Source organism: Schistocerca serialis, chromosome 5 (genome assembly GCF_023864345.2).
Source record: "Schistocerca serialis cubense isolate TAMUIC-IGC-003099 chromosome 5, iqSchSeri2.2, whole genome shotgun sequence".
Taxonomy (NCBI): Eukaryota; Metazoa; Arthropoda; class Insecta; order Orthoptera; family Acrididae; genus Schistocerca; species Schistocerca serialis.
In genome coordinates, this window is record NC_064642.1 from 761,991,398 (window position 1) to 762,012,143 (window position 20,746).

At 41.5% G+C, this 20,746-nt stretch overlaps 1 protein-coding gene across 7 annotated transcripts in view; it reads left to right on the plus strand.

The window, feature by feature from the left end:
• Positions 1 to 20,746, plus strand: part of LOC126481518 (la-related protein Larp4B) — a 348,210-nt gene that overhangs the window by 250,033 nt on the left and 77,431 nt on the right. For 6 of the 7 annotated variants that reach the window (XM_050105316.1, XM_050105321.1, XM_050105317.1 and 3 more), the window contains exons 3-6: positions 3,415 to 3,520; positions 3,673 to 3,831; positions 4,585 to 4,721; positions 4,798 to 4,910. In XM_050105316.1, the coding sequence (XP_049961273.1) occupies positions 3,415 to 3,520; positions 3,673 to 3,831; positions 4,585 to 4,721; positions 4,798 to 4,910 (515 nt within the window). Of the gene's footprint in view, positions 1 to 1,343; positions 1,413 to 3,414; positions 3,521 to 3,672; positions 3,832 to 4,584; positions 4,722 to 4,797; positions 4,911 to 20,746 lie in introns of those variants that run through there. The other variant, XM_050105319.1, reaches the window with a different exon arrangement.

Below are 20,746 nucleotides of genomic sequence, written 5' to 3' on the forward strand. Positions count from 1 at the left end.
ACAAAATAAATTGAAAATGTCAGGCGGACCAAGTTGTTGCCAGTGTTAAGTGGGAAGAAAATTAAAGTGGTGGGGGAGAATTGTGGGTAGAGTATACTTCATTTCAAAGCAGAGCTAAGTGCTGTGGTGATATATTCCAGACCAAGAGATCATTATGCAACTACACACAATCCTTTGTCCCTGCAATTATGTAACTACCTCGTATAGCGCACTAGCATGTCATAAAATTCAGCTGATAGAAAAACTGTAATTGCAGATACAGTAGTGGATATTATCATACCTTAATTGGTAGAGAACATATGAAGTAAGCCGCTTTGTTAGCTTATCTGTTTCATACTAGGAACATTTAAAAGTCAAAGAGCTTTAAAGTTTTACTGAATTCTGTAGTTTACATAAAATCCAGATTTAAAATTTGCAAAATATAATTTTAAGAAACCAGTAAATTGGTGTTGACAGTCTTTCACACAATAAAACATGTGGAAATCATAAGAGGAAGTCTTTACCTGATAGCACTAAGCCGGACTATATTTACAAAAATAGAGGTGGCGAAACTTCTTCATGGAGAGAAGAAAATAGTCTGATTATCCGGAAAGTTGAATTCATTAATTACCTTACCAAAAACTTCGCCATGTTATACGTTAACCGCAGATGCTACATATCTTTCACTTCAATAAATATGTTGTTTGTAATAAATCTTGATACTCAAAGATATTTACAGTTACGTTATTAATCATCCTTTAACTAACAACGCACAAATGACAAGGCAACAATTTCTTTGAGTTGTCTACAATACTGGCGACTTGGAGCAGTCTTCTTGGCTTTCAACGGGGAAAAACTCCGGCGTCGTGACACACTATAAACACTTCGAACTCATTCGTGTTTCGCATGCAAGGTTTTTTCGTTTCTGTTGGTCAGAGTTATGTCAGTTCCTCCATCCATCTCTGTCAGCAGCAGAAACAAGGTTGGTTTGGTGTAAGCTATATTTGTATTTCGAGTTTAGATACTGAAAATAGCTGATAGTAGACGTCAAATGTTGGGCACTGTGTGACCTACCAGACTTTAGACAGTTGCATATTGAAAAAGTGTCGTAATAACCTACAAACTAGTCCTCATAAAATGATTCAGTTGCAGGTTTGCTCTGTAATTCGATGTAAGGAAAACGGTGCGCTGAACGTTTACTAGACAGAAGAGACATGTATTTCATAATACATAACTTGCTTACCGCTCTGTGTTAAACCATTACACAATTAGTTATGAATTCCGTTATTCAAGTTTTCTGTTTTGGACTACTAGATAGCGCGCAAGTAAGCCGCAGGCCCCATGATGCAACGTTTCTGTGGCATGTGCCTTCTGGTCGGCCATTTTGCAGGTTTCTGTGAGAATTGTGTTGAGTTAGGAGATTCCGCTCACCGGTAAGGAAATATGTTTCTGTTTTTCAGAGCTATTAAAACAGGATTGTGTCATGTATCTCTATACGTTTACAGAATAGAGCATTATAGTTATATCACATACATTGAGTGACTTAACAAATTGTGAATGCGGTGTACCTTGCATCTGTTCGCTGAGGAGCAGTCGATAAAGAAGCCTAATGATAAGGCACATGGTTTCCGGGTCACTTTATAAGGGTAAATTGCAGATGTAAATGAAGGATGCAGTTTGAAATCACTTTTATTAGCTAAATTGTTTTCTTGCAAAACCTGTGTAGTGTTTCTTCATATGACTGGGATATTATGAGAGTTGCTGTAAATGGCTTCTTAAGTATCGTTATGGATAGCGAAACAGCTCGATTGGAACGCTGTAGTTGGTGATAGTTTCTGCTGATGCACTGAGTAGAGAGTGATGTTCAGCCACATTCAGCAGAAAACTATCTCTAAATTGGATTTCACGGCTTGTTAACAAGTGTTTCATTCAGTGTCTTACTTTATTTGATGTGTGACGGCGCTCATTTGTCCATAACCTTTAGTAAGGGGAGAGCAATTAATGCCAGAGAGCGAGGGACAGGCATGAGTCATTTACTTGTGGAAAAATATGTAACACTCAATGAATTACTGCGCATATTATGTATATCCAAGAGATAACTGTACTAATATTTCATAACCGAAAATATGAATGTAATAGAGGCATAGTTAAATTGGCTCTTGCGTCGTTAGGACCGCAGCACATCTGCTTGAACGCAGTATTTGCAAATAGAGGATCTAGGATCGAAAGAATCAGTTACGTGTGGTGCAGTGTGTTATTACCCGCAAACACACATCCAGAAATTACGTAGAACAGTTACCTCCGATTAAGGAAACTAAAGCTTATAGAAATGTTTGTGAAATTTTCTAAGGTGTCAGTTCTGATAGATGGCAACAGTAAATGGATATTGTCTCAAGCTGTTGGCGAAGATTGAAAATAAGTTTCTGACGGGGTTGGCAGTACTGCACTAGTAGTTCTTGATAGATCGAAAAGGAAGAGGGATAACCATGTGCGTTTGGCTTATACCAGATCTACCACTTCTGTTCACATAAATAGTTGAAAAGGAAATTTACTATTGAGAAAACGAAATGGGACAGTTATTTATACCTAGTTTACTGAATACCCCTTGCTTACCCAACTGCTGTAGTTGTATGCCAAAAGAACATCTTTTTGCTGTTGTTTTCTGGGAATTAAATTTGAGTTCTACAATGTTGTTGTCATCAAAGTAAAATGTCTGGCTAATAAGGAATTGTTTGTATAAGTTTAGTAAATTCAGGCAACTGAATTTTAGTTGAAATGTGCTGCGAATCAGGAAAAAACTGTAACACTTACTGGAAACACAAGTGTTTCTTTGGTGGTGAAGTTTTCAAAGATGTCACATATTAAAAGTAGGTCTTAATTACATAGGTTCAAAGCAAAACTTCTAATATGTGGCTTACAAAGTCAGTCAAAACATATTGAAATTTCTTTTATGTTGATTTCCATTTGTACATTGAACTATAAATACTTCCTTGCCAGGTTTGGAATACTCTGAAGGTGGTTTCTGTTTCATTGACAGTGTGCTAATTAAAAAATTACTAAGTATTCAGTGAAGATTGAAAAAGGACAGTATGTCAGTATTGGGTTTAAAAATACAAAAGTAAGTAATAAATGGTCATTGTCTTTTAAGAGAAGTATTCCAGTGGCTACTTCTGTTATTGGGACCTTAATGTCTGTTCTTACTTAATGGTTTATCTTGCTGTCTGACCAACCTGTCAGTGCTGAAATTTGATGTAGGTAAGAAATTAGAATAATGTAAGCAGGTATCTGTTACTTAAATTGTGTCGAGCCTTCTAATCTATGCCCAAGTTAACATAGTGACACCAAAGAAGTTTTGTTGTAATTGTACCTGTATTAGCTCCTCCTCTCCCTTTACTCGAACAGTTGAGATATATGATATGGATTTGCTCTTTTCAGCTTACGTGTACATGAATGGGGACATTGGCAAGCTCCCTTCAGGGGCGGTGTACCCAGCCACCCCTGACTCGCTGGCCACCACGGCAACTACGAGCTCAGATTTCAGGTGAGTATTTGCTTTGGACGTCAAATGTTAACATTATTCACAACACATCCACAGTCTGTCATTGCTAATTTCACATTTTTCTTTCTCATATTTCTGCCATGCTGGTGTTCCATCTTTTAATGATATGAAAATTTTGTGTGAATTTCTTACAGCTCTCTTAATGGCCTAGGAGATTCACTGGAGACGTACGTGCAGGATAGCAGTCCTCCAGGGGGATCGCTTGCGGATCCGAGCCCAGGATCTGATGCAGGCATCCCCCTGGACCAACTAAAACAAATGCTGTCTTCGCAGTTAGAATATTACTTCTCAAGGTACAGTCCTCGCCCATCATATTGATTGTAATTGTCTTTGTAGTTCAGTAATCTTTATACAGACGACATAAGTTTCCACTAAGTGAAAATGCTGCTGCAGCTCTCTTGTAGATAACATGAATCCAAAAATTATTTGTTCTGCAGTTTATGTAACTTTACTTGTAATGCTCTTCTTCCTAATTTTTTGCTAAGCTAAGAACTGGTCACCTCAAGCCATTCTCACGCAACTAACTGTGACTTAGGTTTAGTTAGTGGCTGTTAAACATATCCGAAGTTGTTTCAAAATGCAACATTATCTTAGAAATGTCTTAATATGACTATCAGGATAATAAAAACAGTTAATTTGCTTCACCACATTTGTGTCCCAGTACCTCCTCAAAATGAAGGACAGGGTCACTGTGTGAAATCCAATATGTAATGTATTCTGATGACTGCCAGACTTTCCCCCTATATATCTAACCTAGGCCTTAGGCTAGGTGGCAGATCAAACTGTCACCACAATCAACATTCCAGGAAAAAATAGAGATGCAAAATAAATGTTGTCAGTGTTCTTTCTATCTCTTTGCATATGTTTATCACATGCCATATCATTATTTCATGTGTCAAAGCTGACATCAGGTATTTGATGAGTGAATGCATTTAAATACATTAAACAGTTAACTCTGTGTGAATGGAAACTTAAATTAGTACAAGGTGACTTATCACACTTTACTTCTGATGTGCTATTGTTAAAAGTTAATTTTACAATTTCAGGGAAAATCTGGCAAATGATGCATATTTATTGTCACAAATGGATAATGATCAATATGTACCAATATGGACTGTGGCAAATTTCAATCAAGTGAAGAAACTGACAAAAGATATAAAACTTATAACAGAAGTTTTGAGAGGTACGCTTGCTGGCATATCTGATTTGATGTAAATTTAAGGACTTCATGAAAAAGTTTAAAGTATGATTTGTTTTAGAGTCACCAAATGTACAAGTTGACGAGGAAGGTCAGAAGGTGAGACCAAACCACAAGAGATGTATTGTAATTCTGCGTGAAATACCTGATCACACCCCATTGGAAGACGTAAAGGTAACTCATGTGGAATCTTTTTCAGTATTGAGCTGTGACGTTAAAGTTGTGGTTTTGCCAGATATGTTCAATAATAAAATTAAAAGTATAGTTTGTGGTATGTGTATGATGCTTCACTGGGAATTACAGTACATAATAAATTTATTATACAGTGTATATTATATACAGTGAATAAAAAATGTGGCACTCATGGGGATTGTTAGGTGCAGCTACATGCAATCCCTGCACTACAGACTATTCTCAGCAATAATTATTGCTTCAGTACGTTTTGAGACTAGAGCAGTATCTTGGAACAATAAATAGTGACTGACTTAACACTGATTTACCAGCTTCTGGAAGCAGGTGTGACAAGAAAAGGGAGCAATTAAAGGATTTACAGATGAAGGAAGAGAATTAATTTTTCCTGTTACCTATCTACATGGGGTTCTGAAAAACAGTGTGCCATTGACAATGTTTGTCAAACTTAGTACAGCTGTTTTAATGAAAGCGTTTTGGCACATTTTAAAATTGTAGATTACCACTAAGTTTCCGTGTTAAGTGCATTTTTTTTTATATTGTCCCAGTGTTGCCTGATAACTGTCTAATGGTTCTCAGTTGTCTAATGGGACAGAAAGCAATTCACTTTCAGTTTAATGAAATCTGTGTGTTAATAGATATCTGAACTGACTGTGATACACAAGCCAATAAGAAATCTGCGCAAGGCATCAAATAAAATACTTGATTAGAATTTCCCCAGTTAAGTTGGCAGTATTCATATTGATTTGTGGGGACTTCAGTTATTTACAACCAAGATTGAAAGTAATGTATAATTTCAACCACTAATAATAAATATCTCTTGTACATGCAGATAGTCTGAAATTTAGTGGATTATAGAATGAAACCTTCATGTGTAAATTACATCAGAAATTTCTAAATTGATAAGAAAAATGAATTTGCAATTCATATCCATGTAATTGTACTATCAGTTTCCCACAAGTCATCAGTGCATTTCTGTAACCAGTTACTGTTCAAATACATCTCCACTTTCCATATTTGACAAGAAGGAAAAGAAAGTAATTCTCAACAGCAAGTTTTTTATTGTACCATGTGTTATCTTAATGTTAACAATGACACAGCTGCTGGTTTTATGTTTGTATTTTAATCTTAGAATTTTGTTATAGTACGGGAAATACATTTTCTACATCTATATGTTAAGTGATATGGATTTCCTTCCATGTTTATTATATCATCCTGTCAGTTGGTTTGTATTTTCCCAGATACTTGAAGGTGTCTACAACATTAGCCCTCCCGGAAGTGTTGTCCAGTGTAATTTTCTATGTCTGCATGTAATCATTTCTATTTTGATTACTAGTTTAATGAAATATAGCAGCATTGGTGGCATCATTTCCTCTGTGGTGTGTTGCATTTGTGCCTATTACAGCTGTGTTCAGTCCATTGTTCATGAAATAGTATTTTTTTAGAGTTTAATGAAAATTAAAAGTGTAGGCCAATCTAAATTGCTCTTTTTCCTAGAATACTTCTAGATACTGGATTGCTTAGGTACATGGTCCTAAATTCTTAAAGCTCTTCATACCCTCCAGTAGGTTCAAGGCTTGAGACTAGTCTTACATGACCTTATGAAGTTACCTGGTTTTCAGTCACTTTCTTGTGCAGTGGTTCCACAAGTGTGTTTCCCACCCATCAAGGGTCTCCTTAATGTGTAACTTTGTCTTAGTAATACAAATTTTATGCAACAGTCTTCTTATCTGGGAACCATTCAGTGGTTCTCAGTTGTTTAATGGGACAGAGAGCAATTGTCCATTCAGTTATATGGACACACTGTAAAAGTGAGTGTACTGAATGAGAAATATTTCTAAATTTTGCCCCAGTAAGGTAGTACAGTAGTAGAATTACCTCAAACAATACTAAATAGGGATTTTATGCCCACTCCAGCTTGTGAAACAGCCCCCCCCCCCCCCACCCACCCCCCAGATGGCAGCGTGTGATTTTCTGATGAAGGCTGTGTCTGAAAGCTAATGTGTAGGGTCTTTTAACTGTGCTTGTTTACAACTTAATGTGTAAGCTTTACTGTAAGTAGCAAACTGGATTTTCCTTGTATTGTTGCTGATCCATATGTAATCAGTCTTGCCTTCTCATCCTATCCAGTAAGTCTCCTATGACCTGGAGTTTTGGGCAACTTCGATTTTACTTTCATTGAAGTATTATGCATGTATTTGCTAGGTAATAGTATCTGTCAGTTTAATGCGTGAAAAGTTGCTGGAAAAGAATGTCAGAGACTGTAATGGCTAGTCTTATTTCAGAAACAGAAATTAAGCAAATTAATTAAATGTAGGGTAGTACTGAAAAAGATAACAAAGTAGCATGTTGGTGACTTAGCAAAGGGAAATCAGTTGTACCAAGAAAGTTCAGGGAAATCTATGGAATTGGCGTCTTCGTGGGATTTAAAGAGCTCTTCTGTGGCATGGATCAAAGTACAACCTTCAGTCAAATCACTCTTAATAGCGTTCTGCTTAGAATGGAGATGCTGTGTGAAGGGAGTTGATGGAGTGTTACATTTGTTAATATGTTTGTTGGTTAGTCACTACCACCTCTGGCATGTGTATTCACCTTGGGGGTTCTTAATTATTACAAGTGGTTTCGGGGCTGCCACATCAGTTTCCTGTAACGTCAGAATTTTGTACTACTGCAATTGTTAAGTTTTCATAGGGACACACAGAGAGTAGGCACCCAAAAGAACCTGATTGTCTCAAAATATGCTGCGTGACATGCTCACTTTTTTGTTTTTGTTTTTTTTTGTCCTGTCCCTGAATGCCATATGGCCATGGCATAACTTCAATCAGATACACATCCTCCCTCAAAATGGTCGCCATCTACCAATATCCTTTTAACTGCTAGATTAACTTTTGGAATTGCAGCCAGATGACGTAGATTCTTTGGCACGCTATTTCGGCTGGCAACCATTCAGCCTATCTTTGAGTGAGTGTTTTGCACTGGAAATTGGTAGTTCACTTCACTAACTTTATACCAAAAATTGGTGCAAAGATGCATTTATGAGTATAATATTTACGGGTGCACCTGTGTGTGATATTTGAAGGAGGTGCAAAAACTTGCCAGAGATCACTCGTATAGTGGCTGTCTTTGTGCTTGTCTCCTTGCCAGGTTTTGATATAGCAGTCTCCAGGGCAAAACACTCACATGAAGATGGATGAAAGTTTGTCAGCTGAAATATCATGGCAAGCAGTAGAAATCAGCTGGGTGCAAGCCAGAAACTTAGTGGCCTGCTACTGATTACACTGGGAAAGTCTCAAGAATCAAGTGCTGCTGGCAGGATTGCGAAAACATGTTCGAAGGAAGGTCCTGTAAATCTGCTCTTCTTATGGTAAGAGTGCTGTCATATAGATAAGAGTAGATAATTGGATAGCGTGAGATCAAGGGAGTGCAGGTGGTGTGGCAAAACGTTGCTTGCAAGCTATTGGACAAGGCCGTGCGGTTAAAGGCGCTGCAGTCTGGAACCGCAAGACCGCTACGGTCGCAGGTTCGAATCCTGCCTCGGGCATGGGTGTTTGTGATGTCCTTAGGTTAGTTAGGTTTAAATAGTTCTAAGTTCTAGGGGACTAATGACCTCAGCAGTTGAGTCCCATAGTGCTCAGAGCCATTATTGGACAAGGACAGAACTATGTAAACTGACATTGCAACAGCCAGTTCTTCCCACATCAAAGCTCTGGATGCTTACGCCAAATTGCATCACGTAAACGGTCAAGGATCTTCTTGTAGTGGGTTTTGGGTACCATAGCACTTTATGGTATCAATTCCACATGAAAACTATTTGAATAAAAACATTTCGAAATCGCCTTGTCTTCTTGACCTGTCTTGTCATTGCTTTTACTGTCTAGGCATGTACCAGGTGATTGTTACTTCAATTATTAATAGCACAGGAAAAGCCATCTTCAATTAAGATCTATTTGAGAAACATATCGTTAACACTACTGATAAAGTCCCCTCAAATTGTCACACAGTCATGTTGGTATTGCGTCGGGATGTATAGCACACCGTGCTGGGTGACATGTAACAGGTTCAGGTCATCAGATTTTTCTAGGGTGTAAAATGGCTTGCTGCTGCTGCAGCTTTTGTGATATTGTCTATCGTTTGGGAGCAGTTGGGACACACCAGCATTGCAACCTCTTCAGTCTGAGTATTCAGTTCAAACCATTTGTGGTTGACTGGTATGCACATTCCAAACACTCTCCCCTTTAAAAAATTGACAGTGCTGCCTAAACACAACACAACACAACACAACTCAGTGTGGTGTCACTGTGAGCTTGGCTGTGTCATTTGAAATGTTTTTGGTAGTGGTTTTACACAATTTCTATTGGAACTTGATGTTAAGTCTTTAATTCCAACTGTTGCTTGCTGGAGTTCTGATGCACTTAGTCAAATAGGTCACAACAAATATTCTGCCCTACAACTACATTCTTATTTTGTAAACAACTAGTGTGTGTTGGAGGGTATGTGCTATTGTACCAATCATTATAGTTTATTCCCATTCCATTTGTGTATGGAGGATGGGGAGAATGATTGTCTGATTACCTGAATGCCCCTGTGCATACTGTAATTTCTAACCTTGTCTTCATGATCACTATGTGAGCAATAAGTAAGGGGTTATATATTTCAAAAGCCATCATTTAAAGCTGGTTCTTCAAACTTAGGCTTCTAATAATCTCAGTTTGTCTTAAAGAGTCTGCCACTCAAGTTTCCTCAGTCTCACTGTAACATTCCCCAACGAATCACACAAATCTGTGACCATTCATACTGCCCTTACCTGTATATTTTCAATATCCCATGTGGGTCCTATTTGGTATGGGTTTCACTCTTGAGCAGTATTGTAGAACGGGTCACACAAGTTGATTGCTAAGAAATTTCCTTGTAGATTGATTGCATTTCCCCAGTATTCTACCAGTAAACCGAAGTCTTCCACAATAGAGCCTGACACACACACACACACACACACACACACACACACACACACACACACACACACACAGAGAGAGAGAGAGAGAGAGAGAGAGAGAGAGAGAGAGAGAGAGAATAATTGTGAATAAATTATTGCTAGGTGTTCACTATGCTTACATCCAGCTGATAAAAGTTCTTCAAAAGTTAATTAGAAAAATGATCCTCAAAATTTTACTTCGCTATCCTATGTCAGTAATTTTAATAGGCAGTTGTCAGGATTTGGAAGACTCATTTTGTTGTTTTTGAGAAATGCTTCACACATAACATTTACCATTCTTGCTCTGAATTTAGAATTGAAGTCCTACTTACGAGCCATCTAAAGTATTTTAAAAGACAGATGTCTGAGAGGAGATCACTAGCCTGAATATTCTGGTGCAAATTTTTCCAAATGTTTCATTCTGTCATTAAGTTTGAGATTTTAAATGTCACACTACACCAGTGACAAATGTCAAGAAATTTGAAATTGTTAAGCATAATTGTATTTGCCACCAACGCATGGCTGAATTGGTTTCTGATGGGAAAATATTACTTACATAATTTCATCATAGTGCTTGACTATTTCTATTATGCCTTTCACTTGATTCTGAAAACAAAAATCTGAGATATTACCAGAAGATGTAATCAGTAACACTTACATTATCAAATTTGTCCAATCGTTCTTGTATGGGGCAATAACAAGACTATATTTCATCTGAAATGCTGTTTACATAGGCAAATAGTATCTTGTCTCTTAAGGCGTAGATTGAACTAAAATGTGTTCGAACTTGTCCCGGTGTTGGCTGTGAACTGTCTAGTGGTTCCCAGTTGTCTAAAGGGACAGAAAGCAATTATCCAGTCATTTACACAGATTCTTAGTAAGAGAAGTATCTGTACTGATTGTGATACACATTTGTTTCCATTAATACCTGTGTACAATAAAACAATCCTCTCAATAAACCCCTGGAAATTTTTGTAGCAGTTAAGTTTAATGTTAAAACATCTACACACACAAGACTGTAGAGATGAAGGTGCCAGCGAAAATTATTACTCAGCAGAGTACTTTCTTCCTTTTGTGTGCAGGATTGTTGCAGTTCAATTTGTCCATTTCCACAGCACTAACAGCAGTTAAACGGTTTAGCAGTAGCTAAAGACCAACCTATTTTGGTACGTGACACTACAGGGAAATGCAAAATTCTCTCTCTGATTGGGGTGTTACCGTGACCCATTGGATAATGAAAAAGGTGGATGTAAACTTAGCCTACACACACTCTTTTCTCACATTCGATGTGCTTCCATCGAAGATTAAGGCTGGTTATGAAGCCATCACAGTCCAACCGCACAGTCTAGATCCAGTGTGTTGTTACTAGTGTCAGCATTATAACCACACTCCCATGTGTGTCCCACTACCAGGTGTGTTACTTCGACTGGAGGGCTACTGGTCTCCTCCTCCTCCTCCTCCTCCTCCTCCTCTCGTTGTACTGATTGTAGTGGCGACCATGCTGCCTCAACCTGTGAGTGTCCCGTGTATCTCAATGAATGTTCCGTCCAAGAGATCCGGGTGAAGGAAAAAGTACTGTATCTCGCAAGTTGTTGGCTGATCTAAAGCCGCACATTTTACAATCTGGCACTTGAGACAGTAATGTTCTTGCTATGCCCTGCTCCATGAAGGACATGGCCACACAGACATTCAACCTCCAATTCATTACTGCAGTTCTGAAATCGCCCATTATCATGGTAGCACCACTGTCTCCTTCTCCAACAACTGCACAACAAGCCACCAAATCTTTATCCCCAGAGGCAAAATCACCTGCCACTCAACTGGCAGTCTGGAAAGGACAAAAGGAACACTTCCGCAAGGACTTCTTATGTCCCTCAAGCCAACAACTATCTGAGTCATCTGCAAACTGTAAAGACACTTACGAAATAGTACAAAGGCAAACGATCTTCTACCCCGACTCTGAAATCGTCTTAAACTGTGTCACTGCATGATACCCTCACCTGGCTGACATCCATTTCGCCACTGGGCACCACCTAAAATTCTTCTGCCCTTGAGTCTGCAGGCCGACCCAGAGAGAGTGCCGACATCTTCCGTCTTATTTCACAGAACAGGATCCTCCAGCCTCTGCGCCCTGTAGAAGAGTCTTCGAAAGCCAGCACTCGGCAGCTGCAGAGGTGACTGCCCTTAGTTTTTTTCGTCCTTCCCATTCATCGTCATGACTCTTCTCCCTCGGGACATTTGTGGCATGAGATCCGGCGAGGAAAAATTACGTCCGCCGTTGGAATTGCAGAGTCCAGTTGTTTCCTACCTCCAAGAAACAAAATTGCGTCCTCACAACCACTTTCACCTCTCGTTTCTCCTTCTGGTTCTCATTGACCTCTCTGAGGACAGCATTCCATCTCTCGGCAGAGCCATGCTGCTCACTTGGGGGTGGTGTCCTAGCCGAACCATCAACCGCTGCCAGGTGTTGAAGTTGGCAATTTCCTTCTTAATTTCACCTTTTTCTCTTTTTAATGTCTACATCCCTCTGTCATTCGCTGCTGCCAGAGCAGACCAATCCAGCTGGTTGATCACCTCCTGCACCCTGTTTTGCTTCTTGGTGATTTTTTTTTTTTAATGACCACCATCCCCTTCGGGGCTCTTCAAGAGCCTGTCAGAGAGGTTCCCGCTTGGCTGACCTCAATCAACTCAGCCTCATCGTCTTAACACTGGTACATGTGTGCACACACTCCATTCAGACTCTGCAAGCACCTAGTTCCATTTGGACCTCTAGTTCTGCACCGTCCAGCTTGCCTGTCATCTTAAGTGGTCCATTCTGACACGTTTTCAAGCAACCATTTCCTATGCGCTATCTGTTTGCTGACTCCGACCTCAAGTGTGTATGAACCCAATTGGCAGCTTCCTGAGGCCAGCTGGAGACTTTACTAGGCCTTGACGATCTTTTTATGAACATAATTTCCGCATTTGTGATGACCAGGTAGAGAATCTTTTGAATGTTATCCTTACTGCTACAGAATGTTGGCATACCTCGCACTTCATCTTTACTGCGCTGTATCCTGGTTCCTTGGTGGGCTGAGGCATGCCATGATGCGATTGGCATGTGGAGACGTGCTCCCCTTGTTCTTAACAGTCATCCTAAGATACTGAGTTGTATTTGTTATCAGTTGCAAGTGTGGTGTTTTTGCATTCTTTGGGATAGCAAAAACACTAGCTGGATTTAATTTACTAGTTCTTTTAACAGTGTCACTCCCTCTTCCATTGTGTGGGGGCAACCTCCATTGGCTCTGTGGGACCGTGGTCCATTCCCCAATTTCTGACCTGACTGCAGCAGATGTGAATGCTACTGCTATTTCGAACACCGTGGGTCACTATTTTTGCAGAGATTTTGAGCTCCACCACTATTGCCCTGCCTTCCACCTTTGGAAAAGTGTGGAAAAGGCCTGGGTGATGCTGTTCTCCTCTCAGAATTGTGAATTCTACAGTGATACCATGAGATAGCAAGACCATGCTCTCACTTCATCCTGATGTTCTGCCCCAGGGCCAGACGATGTTAACATTCAGATGTTGCACCACATTTCTCTTGTGGGCAAATACCTTCTCCTTCATACGTACAATCACAGTTGAGCAGATGAAATGTTTCTCAGACACTGACGTGAAGCCTGTCATACCCATACCTAAACCTGGTAAGGACAGACACCTTCTTTCTAGCTACTACCCAGTTCCTCTCACCACCTGTGTTTACAAGGTGACAGAATCTATGATTCATGCCCGGCTGGTGTGGTGGCTAGTCTCGCACAATTTACTAACCACTGTACAGTGTGGATATCAAGTGTGTTGTTCTGTAGTTCACCATCTTGGCACCTTGTCAACCCATGTCACGAACAGTTTTCTGCAGAAAACTGAATCTGTGTTTCTTGATTTCGAGAGAGAAGACACCTGTTGGAGGACTGAACTTCTGTACTCTATACATGTGGGTCTTCAGATGCTGCCTTCCCCATTTCCTTCAGGAATTTTTACAAGATGAGTGTTTCTAAAAGGGATGTTTGGGTTCGACCTTGTCGGACACCTTTATCCAGAAGAATTGTGTGCCTCGTGGCTCCATCCTGAGCATTGTCCTCTTTGCTGTAGCCGTTAACCCATTAACGCCAGAATTAATTTTTTCGTAATTTAAAAAAAAATTACATTATGTCTGTAAAAGGCATAAATTAAACAGAGTTGTTTCGACGAAAGTGATTACCGGCATTAGTGAGATAGTTGATGTTGCCATATGGCAACGCTAGGCGCTTTCACTACCTAAATTTATATGGATTAAAACTTCAGCTAAAATAAGTAGGTTATTGAAATTTCTTATTACATATACAAGTTTTGTGCAAATTTATTATTCAGTCTTCATAATACAATTGATACTTTATAACTCAGTACAATTAATAATCAAATCTTGAACTCTTATTTACATGAAATGGAATAAAACAGTCAATACACAATCCCACATTACACTTTGAACACATTGTTCGCACGATAGTTTTACAGTCCTTGTGTGCACACCTTTTCTTCGTCTTTCCTTCTGTGTGCTGGACAAGGTGGTCAGTCTTATCAAACCTAATTGAATCGAATATGCGGCTGTCGGAACGTGCCCTTGATGCAGATGGTCTCCTGGCTCCTTTTGGTAAAGCTTGGTGTCTTTGCAAGTACACTGTTGCTACTTCTCTCTTGAAATCAGGCTGAGAAACAGTTTGGTTTCTTGCTTATTTATACAAAATCCAACTGTTTTGTATGGCGACATCTAACATCCATGTAAAGAGAAACCAGTACCATCTCTTGCGACTTGCTGTAATGCAAGAGCATGCTAGATTCTGATCCATCTGATCAGTACCTCCCATATATGTATTATATTTGGCTACCAGTTTAGGTCTGGGAATCATTATATTTCGCTTTTTTAGTTGCGAGAATCTCTTGACTTGGCCAACTTCTTGTGCACCACACGAAGAAGAGGAGAGTGTGATAACTGAGTTGTCCAGCCACCGCACGTACAGTAATCAATCATTCTTCTCTATTGCTGTCTCAGGATACCCCCGATCTTTCTTGGAAAATAATTTTGGGGCTCAACAAACACATCACCTTCAATATCGTCATTATAAAGAATCTCCAGCGCCTCAGCAAGCGAGAAACCTCTTCTAAAACAAAAAAGAGAAAATTCGTCCTTTTACTGAGTACAAGCGCCTAGCGTTGCCATATGGCAACACCGACATTCAAAAGGCGTAAATGAACGTAATTTATTTCACAGCAAGCAGTAACCTCGAAAGAATATGTATGTGAGTATTTAAAGCACAACCATACTAAAAAAACCAATTATATGTCATAAGTTACTGTGTTAAACACTTACTCGAACTTATACTCGATTTTTCTTCATCGTTCAGCAGACGACGACTTCAAACACTGCTTACGCCGCAGAATTTAAATGTATTGTTAAAACTGTTGCATTGTAATTATCTTTACAGTCTTGTGGAGTGGAATCCAGTGCTGCCAACGCTCCTGCTTCGTTGATGTCGTGGAATCAACGATTTTAAAAAAGTGTTACAAACGTTGCCATATGGCAACGCACGGCGCTTATGGGTTATTGTTGTTATGGCTGTCTTCCCACGAGACATCTCTGGTTCCCTTTCCACCAACGACTTTGCAGTTTAATGCAGTTCTCCACAGACTTGTCCTGGAGCAGCGTCTTAAGTGATGTCTCTCTTCTTTAGGTGTGGAGCATTAACAATGGCTTTTGCTTTTCCACTGATAACAGTTTATATGAATTTATTGCAGCAAAGTGGCTTTCTCCCACCGTCTTCACATCTTGGGCCTGTTGCTCTTCCGTTTGCTGAAACTATGTAATTCCTGGGGCTCGGTCCTGCCACTTAAGTTACCTGGCCGCACACTACGCCTCAATGTCCTGTGTGTCCCAAGTGGTACTTCCTGTGGACTGAATCAGATCAGCCTCCTCTGTTTATTCTGGTCCTTTGTCTGTTTGAAACTAGACTATTGCTGGCTGTTAATTCGTCCATGTTATGATGTCTTGATACAATCCACCATCATGGAATACATTTGGCTGATGGAGGCTTTTACACTAGCCCAGTTGGCTGTGTGCCTGCCATTCCTGGCCATCCATGTTATGTCTCATTTTTCGATGATTCCCTTGACTGCCATTGCTGGGCCTGCCCTTCTTCTGTATTACCTCTCAGAGTTAGATTTCGGCTACTGCTCCACCACCTTAACTATACATTACCTGCCATGTTCCCAATGGGTGTGAATGGTCCGTGTTTGTCTTGGACTTATTTGCTTCCCAAAGACACTACTCTGGGTTCTATTGCTGTTAGTTTCTTGACCTTCGCACACAATTTAGCAATAGCACCTTCTTGTACACTGGTGGTTCAGAGACCAGACTGTGGTGTCTGGTGTGCCTTCATCATTGGCACTGACCATTTTTGGCATTGGCTTCTGGATCACTGGTCTATTTTTACACAAGAGCTGTTCGCCCTCTTATCAGGCCACCCCCTCCCCCCCCTCATAGCAATGTGGCAAAGGATGTTTAATCTTCGGTTTGGGACTTCCATTCTCTCTACAGTGTGTTTCGTGGATCTTTCTCCAAAGGACGTCCTTGGTATTGGCTCTTTCCTTTAGTCAGTGGGGCATAACATATCGCATAGTCGCTTTCAGCTTCTTTTACTTATTGATGTTCTAAGATTATGACATAAGTAGTTTCTGCACCCTTAAACATGGCTGGCTCACAGCTACATATGGTGGTGGAAGGAGCTGCGAGGGGAGCGGCAGTGAAACAAGGTTCTGCAGCAGATTGTAATGTCATAAGGAGGTGTATCGCTTCAGTCATTTATTACTACATTTCATGGAAAACTTATTTTCTAGTATGGTGGTAGTAACCCTCCTGTGGGTGTCTGTACATATCCTGCTGTGCCTTTCCACGGGCTACTTTGGTTTTCTTAGTGCTATGGACGTCTGTGTCTCTGGAGCTGCTGACCTCTCACTGCTACGGACGAGTTGTTTTTGTTTTTCTGTGAATAAAAAAGTATTGAGTATTTATCATACAACATATGTGCCTCATTGCGTGCTGTCACTTGCAAAGAAATACTCATTTTAATACCTTGAATCGTTATTACTATGACTACACGATTTGCAATGATCGTCTTCTGATATAAAACGCGCCAACTCTAGAACAAAACTGTAGATCTTTTTGCTCACTCGCATCAGTATGTGATCAAAGTTTTCATAGTGTGTTTTAACTCTGCACAATCTTCAAATTTCATGCACTGTTTTAATTAACTCGATGCAGCACAGTAAATATGATGGATAATAAAAGGAAATTGTATTCCTTATCAAGTGGAAGATGTCAGACTGCAAAAAAAAAAAAAAAAAAAAAATTCTCCCCCCCCCCCCCTCCCCCCTCCACCTAATAGTTCCTGAAAAATCAGATAAGTATTTCATATTGCCCTGAACGTCATCACTCAGCACAGGCACCAGCATACAAAAGATGCCGAAGCACGGAATGCGGAGAACACACCTGTTGCAACAAAAGGGTTAATGAGAAATGAAAATGAAACATACATTTCTCTTAATATTTTGATGAAGTGAAGAATATGAAGCAGCTAATTATGAAACATGGTATCTTATGGTTGATGCAGTTTATGGTGAATGCTGTTTTAGGATGAAATTTAAATTTGATATTTGTGTTAGGTAACAATTTTATTTAAACATTACAAAATAACACAGGATGTCAATGAATACTACATACTTTGCTTTTCACTAAAGCAAATATATGTTGTATCACTTTTTGAGCACTACTGATTCGAAGAAAAGCTTTTAACAACTTGCATTCCGTTATACAGACATAGGGCGTCTACCCCCAGGGGGTCCACAACTCTTATGTGGATACGTGCGTAGCGAGCAGGGGACCCCGAGCTAATGTGGCCCTCCTTCCTTTCCGGGCTGCATACCCTCCCTTTCCGCATCCTTCCCCGTCCCCCATCTTCGCCCCCCTCAACCCTCACCCCTGGCTCTTTCCTTCCCTTTCTCCCCCTCTGGGAGTATGGTTTGTGCCTACGTCCGGAGACGGATGCTCGAAACTGTTAAAAATTCCTTGCTTTCTACACTTGCAAGTCTTCGTCCTTCCTCTGTCCTTCTCTTTTCCTTCCCTCCTCTCTTTGCCCTTTTCTCCGTTGCGGCGTTTGAGACCTCTCTTCTTTGCTTTCCCTTCCCTTTCTCTTTTTTCCTCCCTGTGCGTGTCTGAAGGCCGACCCACGCACTTCCATGCGTAGCCGGTGACGGGGTAACGCGTAATTCCCCGCCCCGGGTAGACAGGTAGGACACGTACGTACCCCCTGGTAACGGCCAGGCCCAGGGAGGGGTGATTACCAGAGCTGATACCTTCCGAAAGTGCCGATTGGTCCCTCCGTCCGTTTGTCGGGAGGTGTGACCTGAGGTGTGAACAATCACCTAAGGCGGGAGTGCCCTCAGAGAGGGCCCCCACAAGGGAGGAGCGCGACATCGGAGACGCCGGTAATCATGGGGATTCTTCCGCAATGGTTTCCTCATCTTCCACTGTCTGCTCACAAGCATAAGTTCACTGAGTCTCAGCCACAGACAGTTCTTCAATCATTGCCACAGTTCCTTGTTTCTCGGTCTGACGAAGGTCACGACTTCTCCACGGTCAACCCTTTCATTATTCAGAAAGGTGTCGACGCAATTGCAGGTCCTGTAAAGTCTTGTTCCAGATTACGGAATGGCACCCTGTTGTTAGAAACAGTCAGTGCCCTCCAGGCACAAAAATTGCTGCGTACCTCACTACTACACACCTTCCCTGTCCGGGTGGAACCGCACCGTACTTTAAATCCCTCGATGGATTGTCTGACGAAGAAATTCAGCACTACCTGTCTGACCAGGGCGTAACGGCTGTTAATAAGTTTATGAAAAGGGTTGACACGAACATCATTCCAACCCGCACTGTCTTCTTGACATTTGACAAAGTTCAACTCCCATCGAAAATCAAAGCAGGCTATGAGAATTTCCTTTCTCCCTTACGTCCCAAACCCTACACGTTGCTATCGGTGTCAGCGGTTCAATCGCACCAGCCAGTCCTGTTCCAATCTGGCCAAATGTGTTACGTGTGGCAAAGATGCCCATGAGGGTGCTGGTCCACCTCCATCCTCTCGCTGCATCAACTGTATGGGTGACCACGCTGCTTCCTCTCGAGATTGTCCCGTTTTTAAGGATGAAAAGCTCATCCAGGAAATTAGAGTAAAGGAAAAGGTGTCGACCTTTGCTGCTCGAAAATTATTCGCCAGTCGACGGCCCACCGTGCCTCAGACAGGAAAATACAGCACTGTCCTTGCTTCTCCTCGGCCAACAAAGGAGGCGGCCACACAGACTTGCGACCTCACCTTTAGTGCCACGGTCGTCAGATCGGCCAGCGCGAAGATCACCCGTTCAACCTCACCACTTTCGCCTGCCCACTCTCTGGCTCACCCTTCATCGAGTTCTGCTAAATCTCGACCCCAAAAGTCAGACACCAAGACTTCGAAAAAAGAGCATACTCGTGAAGAGTTTTTACGTACCGCAACTTCACAACCATCGGTTCCTCCTTCCTCTAAACATCATACGTCCAAGAAGGCTACAAAGAAACCCAGTTCCTCTCCTTCTCCGCCAAGGCGTGTCCCATCTACAGCATCACCTGGCGGAAATCGCCCTCGGCCGTCTTCTGTGTCGCCGAGGCGCACTTCTGGCGGCCGATTGCTGGTGGCAGGAGCTGCTCCTGACCAACCTATGGATCAGGATCTTCTTCCTTCGGCTGAATGCCATTCCATGCTGTCGGTCGCAAGCTCTGAGCAGTCGTTGAGTTGACAGCGACCTTGGTCACATTCCTCCATTTTCTGTTCACCCTATGTCCATTATCCACTGGAATATCCGCAGTATTCGAGCCAATCGGGATGAATTGTCGATCCTCTTACGATCCTACTCGCCGGTCATCTTCTGTCTTCAGGAAACAAAGCTGCGTCCCCATGACCGCTTTGTTCTCCCTCATTTTCAGTCCGTCCGATATGATCTCCCCTTTGTTGAAGGCACTACAGCACATGGAGGACTCATGATTCTTCTCCATGAAACTCTCCATTATCACCCAATCCATTTAAATACTTCCTTCCAAGCTGTCGCCGTCCGTCTTTCCCTTTCCGGATACACATTCTCTCTTTTTACTGTATACATTCCATCGTCCACGCCAATGGCACGAGCTGATCTCCTTCATCTTCTTGGTCAGCTTCCACCCCCATATTTGCTGGTTGGGGACTTCAATGCCCACCACCCGCTTCGGGGATCTCCACATCCTTGTCCACATGGCTCACTATTGCAAGACGTCTTCCACCAAGCAGATCTAGTTTGCCTCAACACTGGGGTCCCTACATTTTTGTCTGCCTCCACGACTAGTTTATCTCATTTGGACCTTGCGGTTGGTACTGTTCCACTAGCTCGGCGCTTCGAATGGTTCGCCCTTGATGATACACACTCATGTGACCACTTTCTGTGTGTCCTTAGACTGCAGCCTCAACTGCCCTACATGCGCCCGCGACACTGGAAGTTTGCCCAAGCTCATTGGACACTTCGTCTCTAGCGACATTCGATGACCGTCACTTTCCCAGCGTCGACAATGAGGTCACACATATTACCGATGTTATTCTTACAGCTGTGAAACATTCAATACCACGCACCTCCGAATTGCCGCGGCGCCCCACAGTTCCTTGGTGGAACGAGGCTTGCTGTGATGCAATACGTGAACGACGACGTGCTCCCCACGTTTTCCGCC